Source organism: Mixophyes fleayi, chromosome 4 (genome assembly GCF_038048845.1).
Source record: "Mixophyes fleayi isolate aMixFle1 chromosome 4, aMixFle1.hap1, whole genome shotgun sequence".
In the NCBI taxonomy this organism is placed as follows: Eukaryota; Metazoa; Chordata; class Amphibia; order Anura; family Limnodynastidae; genus Mixophyes; species Mixophyes fleayi.
In genome coordinates this window covers 62617392-62629591 of record NC_134405.1, presented here as the reverse complement: position 1 = coordinate 62629591, position 12200 = coordinate 62617392, and the positions used below count along the sequence as shown (strand labels likewise).

General features: G+C 44.2%; 1 protein-coding gene across 2 annotated transcripts in view; it reads right to left on the bottom strand.

Annotated features, from left to right (window-relative positions):
- OGDH (oxoglutarate dehydrogenase) overlaps window positions 1-12200 on the bottom strand; it is a 55893-nt gene that overhangs the window by 21369 nt on the left and 22324 nt on the right. For both annotated transcript variants that reach the window (XM_075207250.1, XM_075207249.1), the window contains exon 3: window positions 5171-5359. In XM_075207250.1, the coding sequence (XP_075063351.1) occupies window positions 5171-5359 (189 nt within the window). The remainder of the gene's footprint in view (window positions 1-5170; window positions 5360-12200) is intronic.

Sequence of the window (12200 nt, the reverse complement as noted above, 5' to 3'; positions counted from 1 at the left end):
GGACTAGAGGAGCAGAGTGAGGGCACACAGATACATGAAGGATCACTGTCAGTATAGAGCTGGACTAGAGGAGCAGAGTGAGGGCACACAGATACATGAAGGATCACTGTCAGTATAGAGCTGGACTAGAGGAAGCAGAGAGAGGGCACACAGATACATGAAGGATCACTGTCAGTATAGAGCTGGACTAGAGGAGCAGAGTGAGAGCACACAAGATACATGAAGGATCACTGTCAGTATAGAGCTGGACTAGAGGAAGTAGAGAGAGGGCACACAGATACATGAAGGATCACTGTCAGTATAGAGCTGGACTAGAGGAGCAGAGTGAGGGCACACAGATACATGAAGGATCACTGTCAGTATAGAGCTGGACTAGAGGAAGCAGAGTGAGGGCACACAGATACATGAAGGATCACTGTCAGTATAGAGCTGGACTAGAGGAAGCAGAGTGAAGGCACACAGATACATGAAGGATCACTGTCAGTATAGAGCTGGACTAGAGGGAGAAGAGTGAAAGCACACAGATACATGAAGGATCATTGCCAGTATAGAGCTGGACTAGAGGAAGCAGAGTGAGGGCACACCGATACATGAAGGATCACTGTCAGTATAGAGCTGGACTAGAGGGAGCAGGGTGAGGGAACAGATACATGAAGGATCACTGTCAGTATAGAGCTGGTTTAGAGGAAGCAGAGAGAGAGCACACAGATACATGAAGGATCACTGTCAGTATAGAGCTGGACTAGAGGGAGCAGAGAGAGGGCACACAGATACATGAAGGATACATGAAGGATTATGGGCAACTCAGTGGCCTAGTGGCCTAGTGGTTAGCACTTCTGCCTCACAGCACTGGGGTCATGAGTTCGATTCCCGACCATGGCCTAATCTGTGTGGAGTTTGTATGTTCTCCCTGTGTTTGCGTGGGTTTCCTCCGGGTGCTCCGGTTTCCTCCCACACTCCGAAAACATACTGGTAGGTTAATTGGCTGCTAACAAAATTGACCCTAATCTCTCCCTCTCTGTCTGTCTGTCTGTGTCTGTGTGTGAGTGTGTGTCTATATTAGGGAATTTAGACTGTAAGCTCCAATGGGGCAGGGACTGATGTGAGTGAGTTCTCTGTACAGCGCTGCGGAATTAGTGGCGCTATATAAATAAATGATGATGATGATGATGAAGGATCACTGCCAGTATAGAGCTGGACTAGAGGAAGCAGAGAGAGGGCACACAGATACATGAAGGATCACTGTCAGTATAGAGCTGGACTAGAGGAAGCAGAGAGAGGGCACACAGATACATGAAGGATCACTGTCAGTATAGAGCTGGACTAGAGGAGCAGAGTGAGAGCACACAAGATACATGAAGGATCACTGTCAGTATAGAGCTGGACTAGAGGAGCAGAGTGAGGGCACACAGATACATGAAGGATCACTGTCAGTATAGAGCTGGACTAGAGGAAGCAGAGTGAGGGCACACAGATACATGAAGGATCACTGTCAGTATAGAGCTGGACTAGAGGAAGCAGAGTGAAGGCACACAGATACATGAAGGATCACTGTCAGTATAGAGCTGGACTAGAGGGAGAAGAGTGAAAGCACACAGATACATGAAGGATCATTGTCAGTATAGAGCTGGACTAGAGGGAGCAGGGTGAGGGAACACAGATACATGAAGGATCACTGTCAGTATAGAGCTGGTTTAGAGGAAGCAGAGAGAGAGCACACAGATACATGAAGGATCACTGTCAGTATAGAGCTGGACTAGAGGGAGCAGAGAGAGGGCACACAGATACATGAAGGATCGCTGTCAGTATAGAGCTGGACTAGAGGAAGCAGAGTGAAGGCACACAGATACATGAAGGATCACTGTCAGTATAGAGCTGGACTAGAGGGAGAAGAGTGAAAGCACACAGATACATGAAGGATCATTGCCAGTATAGAGCTGGACTAGAGGAAGCAGAGTGAGGGCACACCGATACATGAAGGATCACTGTCAGTATAGAGCTGGACTAGAGGGAGCAGGGTAAGGGAACAGATACATGAAGGATCACTGTCAGTATAGAGCTGGTTTAGAGGAAGCAGAGAGAGAGCACACAGATACATGAAGGATCACTGTCAGTATAGAGCTGGACTAGAGGGAGCAGAGAGAGGGCACACAGATACATGAAGGATCACTGCCAGTATAGAGCTGGACTAGAGGAAGCAGAGAGAGGGCACACAGATACATGAAGGATCACTGTCAGTATAGAGCTGGACTAGAGGAAGCAGAGAGAGGGCACACAGATACATGAAGGATCACTGTCAGTATAGAGCTGGACTAGAGGAGCAGAGTGAGAGCACACAAGATACATGAAGGATCACTGTCAGTATAGAGCTGGACTAGAGGAGCAGAGTGAGGGCACACAGATACATGAAGGATCACTGTCAGTATAGAGCTGGACTAGAGGAAGCAGAGTGAGGGCACACAGATACATGAAGGATCACTGTCAGTATAGAGCTGGACTAGAGGGAGCAGGGTGAGGGAACACAGATACATGAAGGATCACTGTCAGTATAGAGCTGGTTTAGAGGAAGCAGAGAGAGAGCACACAGATACATGAAGGATCACTGTCAGTATAGAGCTGGACTAGAGGGAGCAGAGAGAGGGCACACAGATACATGAAGGATCGCTGTCAGTATAGAGCTGGACTAGAGGAAGCAGAGAGAGGGCACACAGATACATGAAGGATCACTGTCAGTATAGAGCTGGACTAGAGGAAGCAGAGAGAGGGCACACAGATACATGAAGGATCACTGTCAGTATAGAGCTGGACTAGAGGGAGCAGAGAGAGGGCACACAGATACATGAAGGATCGCTGTCAGTATAGAGCTGGACTAGAGGAAGCAGAGTGAAGGCACACAGATACATGAAGGATCACTGTCAGTATAGAGCTGGACTAGAGGGAGAAGAGTGAAAGCACACAGATACATGAAGGATCATTGCCAGTATAGAGCTGGACTAGAGGAAGCAGAGTGAGGGCACACCGATACATGAAGGATCACTGTCAGTATAGAGCTGGACTAGAGGGAGCAGGGTAAGGGAACAGATACATGAAGGATCACTGTCAGTATAGAGCTGGTTTAGAGGAAGCAGAGAGAGAGCACACAGATACATGAAGGATCACTGTCAGTATAGAGCTGGACTAGAGGGAGCAGAGAGAGGGCACACAGATACATGAAGGATCACTGCCAGTATAGAGCTGGACTAGAGGAAGCAGAGAGAGGGCACACAGATACATGAAGGATCACTGTCAGTATAGAGCTGGACTAGAGGAAGCAGAGAGAGGGCACACAGATACATGAAGGATCACTGTCAGTATAGAGCTGGACTAGAGGAGCAGAGTGAGAGCACACAAGATACATGAAGGATCACTGTCAGTATAGAGCTGGACTAGAGGAGCAGAGTGAGGGCACACAGATACATGAAGGATCACTGTCAGTATAGAGCTGGACTAGAGGAAGCAGAGTGAGGGCACACAGATACATGAAGGATCACTGTCAGTATAGAGCTGGACTAGAGGAAGCAGAGTGAAGGCACACAGATACATGAAGGATCACTGTCAGTATAGAGCTGGACTAGAGGGAGAAGAGTGAAAGCACACAGATACATGAAGGATCACTGTCAGTATAGAGCTGGACTAGAGGGAGCAGGGTGAGGGAACACAGATACATGAAGGATCACTGTCAGTATAGAGCTGGTTTAGAGGAAGCAGAGAGAGAGCACACAGATACATGAAGGATCACTGTCAGTATAGAGCTGGACTAGAGGGAGCAGAGAGAGGGCACACAGATACATGAAGGATCGCTGTCAGTATAGAGCTGGACTAGAGGAAGCAGAGAGAGGGCACACAGATACATGAAGGATCACTGTCAGTATAGAGCTGGACTAGAGGAAGCAGAGAGAGGGCACACAGATACAGGAAGGATTATTACAAGATATTCTTGATTTTGCAGACACCAAGGAGGGCGGCCCTGGAGTATTGGGCAGTATGCACTGACACAATGAAGATCATTGCTAGTGAAGAGCGCACACAATAGTGTGAATCTATGGATTTAAAATGCTTGCAAGAGTGTTGAGAATTCTGATGCCAGGCTTTCTATACAGGAAAATAAAACATCTCCAGGATGTAAAGAGATTATTATGGGGAGCATAGGACATAAAACAAAAAAGGATTTGGGGTTAGGTTTAAATCTTTGTTAAAATGTAATTCACCCTCTTGTGGGTACAACCCACTGTGATTCTTCCCCATGCCCCTACTCCTGCAACACCTGGCACGCTTATTGACAGAGCTGGAGCTAATCCGAACACTCTGAACACACACCCAGCTAAATATACCGGTCTGTCATATTTAAAGGGCAAAGTTCACATACACTGTTTTGGCATATATTGTGAACAGAGTGAATAAGGACAATATCCCTGCAAGTAGAAAAGATGGTGATGATGAACAGTTCAAAATAATGAGCTGTCATTTAACAAGTGATTTATTGTAATAGTGTCACTGTGATTCCTACGTCTTGGCTCCAGGGGACAACTGGCCTAGCAATCAGGTCGCTTGGAAAAAGGCAAAATGGGAAACAAACCAACAAGTTTATCTCGTATGAAAATGCATCTTTTAACAAACATGCATTGGGGAACACTTACAAAACAGAGGACAGACAGGGTGCAAAAGGTGCTGTAACATATTGCAATCAATTCAAAGTTTGCTTGCATTTTCTTAACTGCACTAGAACGATGACAGGGCACACACACTAGTGTCTACACTCAGGGCCCACTGAATGCAGTTATGTACACAGCACAGTAATTACAGCTTAAACAGATGCAACCAGTGAGACTCATCGACCTCTGACCCATGATTGCACCATGAACATTGCTTGTTCTATTTGTGGTGCAGTCAAAGCTTGCAAAAGTGTTTGTCGGTACTAACAGAGATCCATAAATTCCAATGGTTACATATATCCAAACTGCTGTACACATTGTCCAATCAGCTCCAGAGACACACTGACAACCAGCCTGCTCCGAACAGTTTGATTAGTTGTGGGAAGTTTCGTGCAGTCAGCAATACTGAAACCACACAATTCTCAGGAATCGCAGAGGAAAACAGGCTTGTGACACTTAGGAGGTCAGAGTTTACATACCTGGTAAGCCCGGATGAGGGACTGCACAGCAAGATGATCTCCCACTAGCTTATCTATATTTGGCTGACCCTGAACTAGAGATTGTGCCTGTGTGAATGCAGACAGGCTGCTACTGAGGGGCGGGGGGCTCTGGTAAGCAGTTCCAGGTGCTGCTCCAGCATTGGCGTTTCGGAAGAAGATGTCCCACGACTGTAGAGGAGAAAAAAATAAATAGAAAAATAAGATTAATTAAAGAGTATGACAATGACACGTGCTTCCTCTTACATTAAATGGTTTGGAACAGACTGTAGTAAAACATCACTGCAGCTGAAGTCTGATACACGGATATCACAGTGTGGAAGAACTGCTCAATACTTAACAATGAATCCAAACCCAACACTTTCACTTGTTTTCTAATAACAAGGTCAGGTTACATGTAGGAATTAAAACATGGGGAAATCACAACACATGATTTATACCAGTGCTCCTATGCAGGTAAAATAGATTTTATTTTGTGGTTGTAGCAGGTGGCCTTTAAAAGTATTTCCACTGGCTGATGACTTCTGTGTATAGGCTTGTATATGCCAGAAAACATTACTTTGCTTTTTTATTATAGCTTCTATTATAGCCATATATTTATTGAAATCATGGCAGAGCTGTTTATTTCTATCGCTCTTGGACACCACATAGCTCTGCTGTGCACTCAGCACTGGATATAATTGTATTTAGATCAGGGGGTAAATGTATGAACATGCGGGTTCTTCAACACCCGCGTGTTCGGCGATTAAATTTCAAGCGGCGCTGCATTGTAAAGGGAAACTTCCTTGAAATTTAATCGCCGAACACGCGGGTGTTAAAGAACCCGCATGTTCATACATTTACCCCCTGATCTGTGTTGGATCACAGGACAAGGAAAACAAGTACATCTGTCACTTGGTATGAAGACATTGTTGGGAAGCACAGAAGGAAGCTAGGAGAAAGCAATGCATTTAGAACAGGATGTATAAGCCAACTAATTAAAGTCACCTGAAGGTGGACCCCTCCCCCTCTTTAAATATGTATACAATGCCACCTAGACAGATAGGAGAGCCTTCTCCGTTACCCATCACAGGGTATTTATAAATTAATGTATGGTAAGTAGAGATGGGCGGGTCCGGTTCTCCGAGAACCGAACCCACCCGAACTTTGGGTATCCGAGTACCGAGCTGAGCAGCTCGGTACTCTCCCGCCCATTCCGAATCCAAATCGAGGCCGAACGTCATTGTGACGTCGTCGGATCTCGGGACTCGGTTCTCGCGATACTTCAACTTTATAAATACACGCCTCCACAGCAATCCATCGCCATTTGACAGAGGGAGAGAGCAGGGTGTAGTCATAGGCTAATTAGAGCAGGGACAGAGAATACCATATTGTTCTTGCAATTGCTCTAACCAAAATCGCTAGTGCAGAGAGGAGGATAGAGGTTTATTATTTTTTCTTCATATTTGGCACTCCCCAGCGCTTTTGGGGTGTCCCCCATAATTGTGCATTAATATTTCTGGCTGTCAAAAGTCATATCTGTCAGCATTATCTACTAAATAATTTGTAGCACACCTCAGTGTTTTTGGGGTGTCCTCCCTAATTGTGCATTAATATTTCTGGCTGTCAAAAGTCATATCTGTCAGCAGTATCTACTCAATAATTTGTAGCACTCCTCAGTGTTTTTGGGGTGTCCTCCCTAATTGTGCATTAATATTTCTGGCTGTCAAAAGTCATATCTGTCAGCAGTATCTACTCAATAATTTGTAGCACTCCTCAGTGTTTTTGGGGTGTCCTCCCTAATTGTGCATTAATATTTCTGGCTGTCAAAAGTCATATCTGTCAGCAGTATCTACTCAATAATTTTTAGCACTCCTCAGTGTTTTTGGGGTGTCCTCCCTAATTGTGCATTAATATTTCTGGCTGTCAAAAGTCATATCTGTCAGCAGTATCTACTCAATAATTTGTAGCACTCCTCAGTGTTTTTGGGGTGTCCTCCCTAATTGTGCATTAATATTTCTGGCTGTCAAAAGTCATATCTGTCAGCAGTATCTACTCAATAATTTTTAGCACTCCTCAGTGTTTTTGGGGTGTCCTCCCTAATTGTGCATTAATATTTCTGGCTGTCAAAAGTCATATCTGTCAGCAGTATCTACTCAATAATTTTTAGCACTCCTCAGTGTTTTTGGGGTGTCCTCCCTAATTGTGCATTAATATTTCTGGCTGTCAAAAGTCATATCTGTCAGCAGTATCTACTCAATAATTTTTAGCACTCCTCAGTGTTTTTGGGGTGTCCTCCCTAATTGTGCATTAATATTTCTGGCTGTCAAAAGTCATATCTGTCAGCAGTATCTACTCAATAATTTTTAGCACTCCTCAGTGTTTTTGGGGTGTCCTCCCTAATTGTGCATTAATATTTCTGGCTGTCAAAAGTCATATCTGTCAGCAGTATCTACTCAATAATTTGTAGCACTCCTCAGTGTTTTTGGGGTGTCCTCCCTAATTGTGCATTAATATTTCTGGCTGTCAAAAGTCATATCTGTCAGCAGTATCTACTCAATAATTTGTAGCACTCCTCAGTGTTTTTGGGGTGTCCTCCCTAATTGTGCATTAATATTTCTGGCTGTCAAAAGTCATATCTGTCAGCAGTATCTACTCAATAATTTGTAGCACTCCTCAGTGTTTTTGGGGTGTCCTCCCTAATTGTGCATTAATATTTCTGGCTGTCAAAAGTCATATCTGTCAGCAGTATCTACTCAATAATTTTTAGCACTCCTCAGTGTTTTTGGGGTGTCCTCCCTAATTGTGCATTAATATTTCTGGCTGTCAAAAGTCATATCTGTCAGCAGTATCTACTCAATAATTTTTAGCACTCCTCAGTGTTTTTGGGGTGTCCTCCCTAATTGTGCATTAATATTTCTGGCTGTCAAAAGTCATATCTGTCAGCAGTATCTACTCAATAATTTTTAGCACTCCTCAGTGTTTTTGGGGTGTCCTCCCTAATTGTGCATTAATATTTCTGGCTGTCAAAAGTCATATCTGTCAGCAGTATCTACTCAATAATTTGTAGCACTCCTCAGTGTTTTTGGGGTGTCCTCCCTAATTGTGCATTAATATTTCTGGCTGTCAAAAGTCATATCTGTCAGCAGTATCTACTCAATAATTTGTAGCACTCCTCAGTGTTTTTGGGGTGTCCTCCCTAATTGTGCATTAATATTTCTGGCTGTCAAAAGTCATATCTGTCAGCAGTATCTACTCAATAATTTTTAGCACTCCTCAGTGGTTTGCGCTCAGAATGGATTCAAAGCAGTCCACATATGATCTAAATGAGCAACCAGGTTCTGTCACCAGTCCTGATGTTAGTGTTCCCAGTACGTCATCTGGCCAAGGCGATGTCAAACAACAGAGTGTTTTCAAATTAGTGCAAAAAACAAAAACCAAAAAAAAATTTACTGTATTGAAGCGAAAAAGAAGTGTAACTGAGCAAAAGTTAAGTGACGATAAAAAAAAAATTGCAAGCATGCCATTCTACACACGCAGTGGCAAAGAGAGAATGAGGCCTTCACCTTTGGCTATTAGTGGCAGATCCCAAAAAGTTACCCAGGCTACAATTGGTGCACAACTACTGTTACGCGTCAAAGCTGAGCTGCAAGATACCAGTGAGGCATTACAGGAGAATATTTGCTCTGATTCACAAATGACAACAATCCCTGTGGAGAGTCCATCCAACAGTGGGATGTCTAATCGTGAGCATTCTGCTGATGTGTGCCTTAATAGCCCGAGTGTAGCCGGTGATACCCAAATTGAGGATGCCACTTTGGAATTAGAAGAGGATGAGGGGGAGATTTGTGTAGGCGACGAGGGCGCTAATGAGGATGTTGATGAGGATGAGGTTGTTTGTGTAAGTCCTGCACCAGTGGCAGCAGTTCTGGCACGTGACAAGAAAAAGGCCATTGTCATGCCTGGGCATAAAACAAAAAAATCCACTTCTTATGTGTGGAATTATTTCTACCCAAATCCAGACAACAATTGTATAGCCATTTGTAGTGTATGTGAAGCCACAGTCAGTCGAGGGAGGGACCTTAACCATCTTGGAACCTCGTCTATGTTACGCCATTTAACGAGAGTTCATGGCAAAGTGTTGGGAAAAGCTGAAAGTTCTTCCCAAAAGAATACAAGCACTCCCTCATCAGCTAAGACCCTCCGCTCACCGACATACCGACGGCTACAAAATACACCCACCACACCATCCTCATCAATATCCTCAGTAGCGCTCGGAGTTAGCCCGGCATCCCACTTAAGGCTGGATGACTCCGGCACTATTATTGATTCCTCTGAAGAAAGCGTTAGTCCTGCTGCTGCTGTTGCTGCTGCTGGGGGTGAAACGTCATCCCAGAGGCAGGTGAATAAAATGAGCAGTCCTACATTTCAGCAATTAACTGTGAACCAATCATTTGCGAGGGGAAGCAAATATGACAGCAGTCACCCAGTCGCCAAGCGAATCACAGACGCCATGGCTGCAATGTTAGTGTTAGATCTGCGTCCAATCTCCACAATAAACGCAGCTGGTTTTTCACAGTTAATTGAGGTTTTGTGTCCGCGTTACAGAATTCCATCGCGACACCATTTCTCCCGTAAAGCTATTCCACAACTATACCAAAAAGTGTGTAAAAATGTAGAGATTGCGCTGAAAAATGCCATTCTGCCCACTGTTCACTTAACCACAGATATGTGGACAAGTGGAAGTGGCCAAACCAAAGACTATATGACTGTGACAGCCCACTGGGTTGGTCATTCACCTTCACCAGCAGGAACAGCAGCAGCATGTACACCACTACGTAACATTTGTCACAGGCAGGCCACTCTTTGTATCACCGGCTTCACTAACAGGCATACGGCTGACAATTTGTTACGCAAACTGAGAGATGTGATTGATGCATGGCTTATACCACTCGGACTCTCCCCAGGGTATGTCATTTCAGATAACGCCAACAATATAGTGCGAGCATTACAGCTGGGTGATTTCCAACATATTCCCTGTTTTGCTCACACCATCAACTTGGTGGTGCAGAGCTTCCTACGAAATAACCGTGAGGTGCAGGAGATGCTTTCGGTGGCCCGTAAAATTTCAGGCCATTTCAGGCATTCAGCCACAGCATGTAGGAGATTACAGCAGCTCCAAGAGCAGTTTAACTTGCCCTGCCACCAACTTAAGCAAGAGGTGGTAACTCGGTGGAATTCCACCCTGTACATGCTTCAGAGGATGGAGGAACAGCGCAAAGCCATCCAAGCATATTGCACAAGTCATGACATTGGGAAAGGAGGGGGGATGTATTTCACTCTTGCACAGTGGGGAATCCTTTCAGTGCTGTGCAAGGTGCTGAAACCATTTGAAGTTGTGACATGTGAGGTCAGTGCAGACTCTGCTAGTTTGAGCCAAGTCATTCCTTTAATTAGACTATTGGAAAAGCAGCTTGAGAAAATGAAGGAGGAGCTGAAAGCAAGCAATTCAGCAAAGTATGTTGGCCTTGTCGATCAAGTACTTAATTCGCTTCACAATGATCCTCGAGTTATTAAGATCTTGAACTCGGATCAGTACGTTTTGGCCACTGTGCTTGATCCAAGGTTTAAAACCTACATTGAGTCTTTACTTGTAAATGAGCGAGATGTGAACTTTTGCAAGGAGCTATTGCTCAGCAAGTTGGCCGCTGAACTGGGCCTCGGCTTGACGACGTGTCCTCCTTCACTTTCTCAAGCTGTTGCTCGTAAAAAATTAAATTTCCAAAAAAGAAGCAGGGAAGACACAGGGGGCAGACGAGAACAATTTAACATCTGGGCTGGTTTGAAGGATTTTTCAAAAAAAAGTGTCACTTTGCCCATAAGTCCATCCAATATGAGTATAAACATGCAAAGGATGGTGGAGGATTACTTTCAAGAGGTAGTTGATATGGAAATGTCAGACAGTCCCTTTCCTTACTGGGAAGAAAAGCAGGCCATTTGGAAACCCATGTACAAACTTGCTTTGCAATACCTAAGCTGCCCACCCTCCAGTGTGTACTCTGAACGAGTGTTCAGCACAGCAGGGAACTTAGTCAGTGATCGCCGTAGAAGGTTACTTCCCAAAAATGTGGAGAAAATGATGTTTATAAAAATGAACTACATCTTCCACGAGGAAGGCCTTCACCATCCAAGACATCCAAGCACTGACTGTTCTCTAATGGCGGATTCAAGCGGCGATGAATTGATAGTCTGTGATGATGACGTACACACTGATGAGGGTGAGGATGAAGCTGAAGATGATGCCGATAACATCTTTTTAAAACTTTCTATGTAAGTGTAGGGTGCAATCTACCCCCAAAGAGGAAAGGGACTTGTGGCATTTCCATATCACATACCATCTTGAAAGGCTGCTGTTAGGGCAATTTATCCTTAAGGGTAGGGTGTCATAGACAGAGTGACCCTAAACTGGCTTTGTCCATTTTTCATAATATTGTACAGTCTATAATGGCTGAATTTTTTAGTATTTTATACAAGTGGAGGGGGGCCTAGAGAGACAGAAACCAAACTGGCTTTCTCCATGTCAATTAATATTGTACAGTCTATAATGGCTGAATTTTTTGGTATTTTATACAAGTGGAGGGGGGCCTAGAGAGACAGAAACCAAACTGGCTTTCTCCATGTCAATTAATATTGTACAGTCTATAATGGCTGAATTTTTTGGTATTTTATACAAGTGGAGGGGGGCCTAGAGAGACAGAGTGACCCCAAACTGTCTTTCTCCATGTCAATTAATATTGTACAGTCTATAATGGCTGAATTTTTTAGTATTTTATACAAGTGGAGGGGGGCCTAGAGAGACAGAAACCAAACTGGCTTTCTCCATGTCAATTAATATTGTACAGTCTATAATGGCTGAATTTTTTGGTATTTTATACAAGTGGAGGGGGGCCTAGAGAGACAGAGTGACCCCAAACTGTCTTTCTCCATGTCAATTAATATTGTACAGTCTATAATGGCTGAATTTTTTAGTATT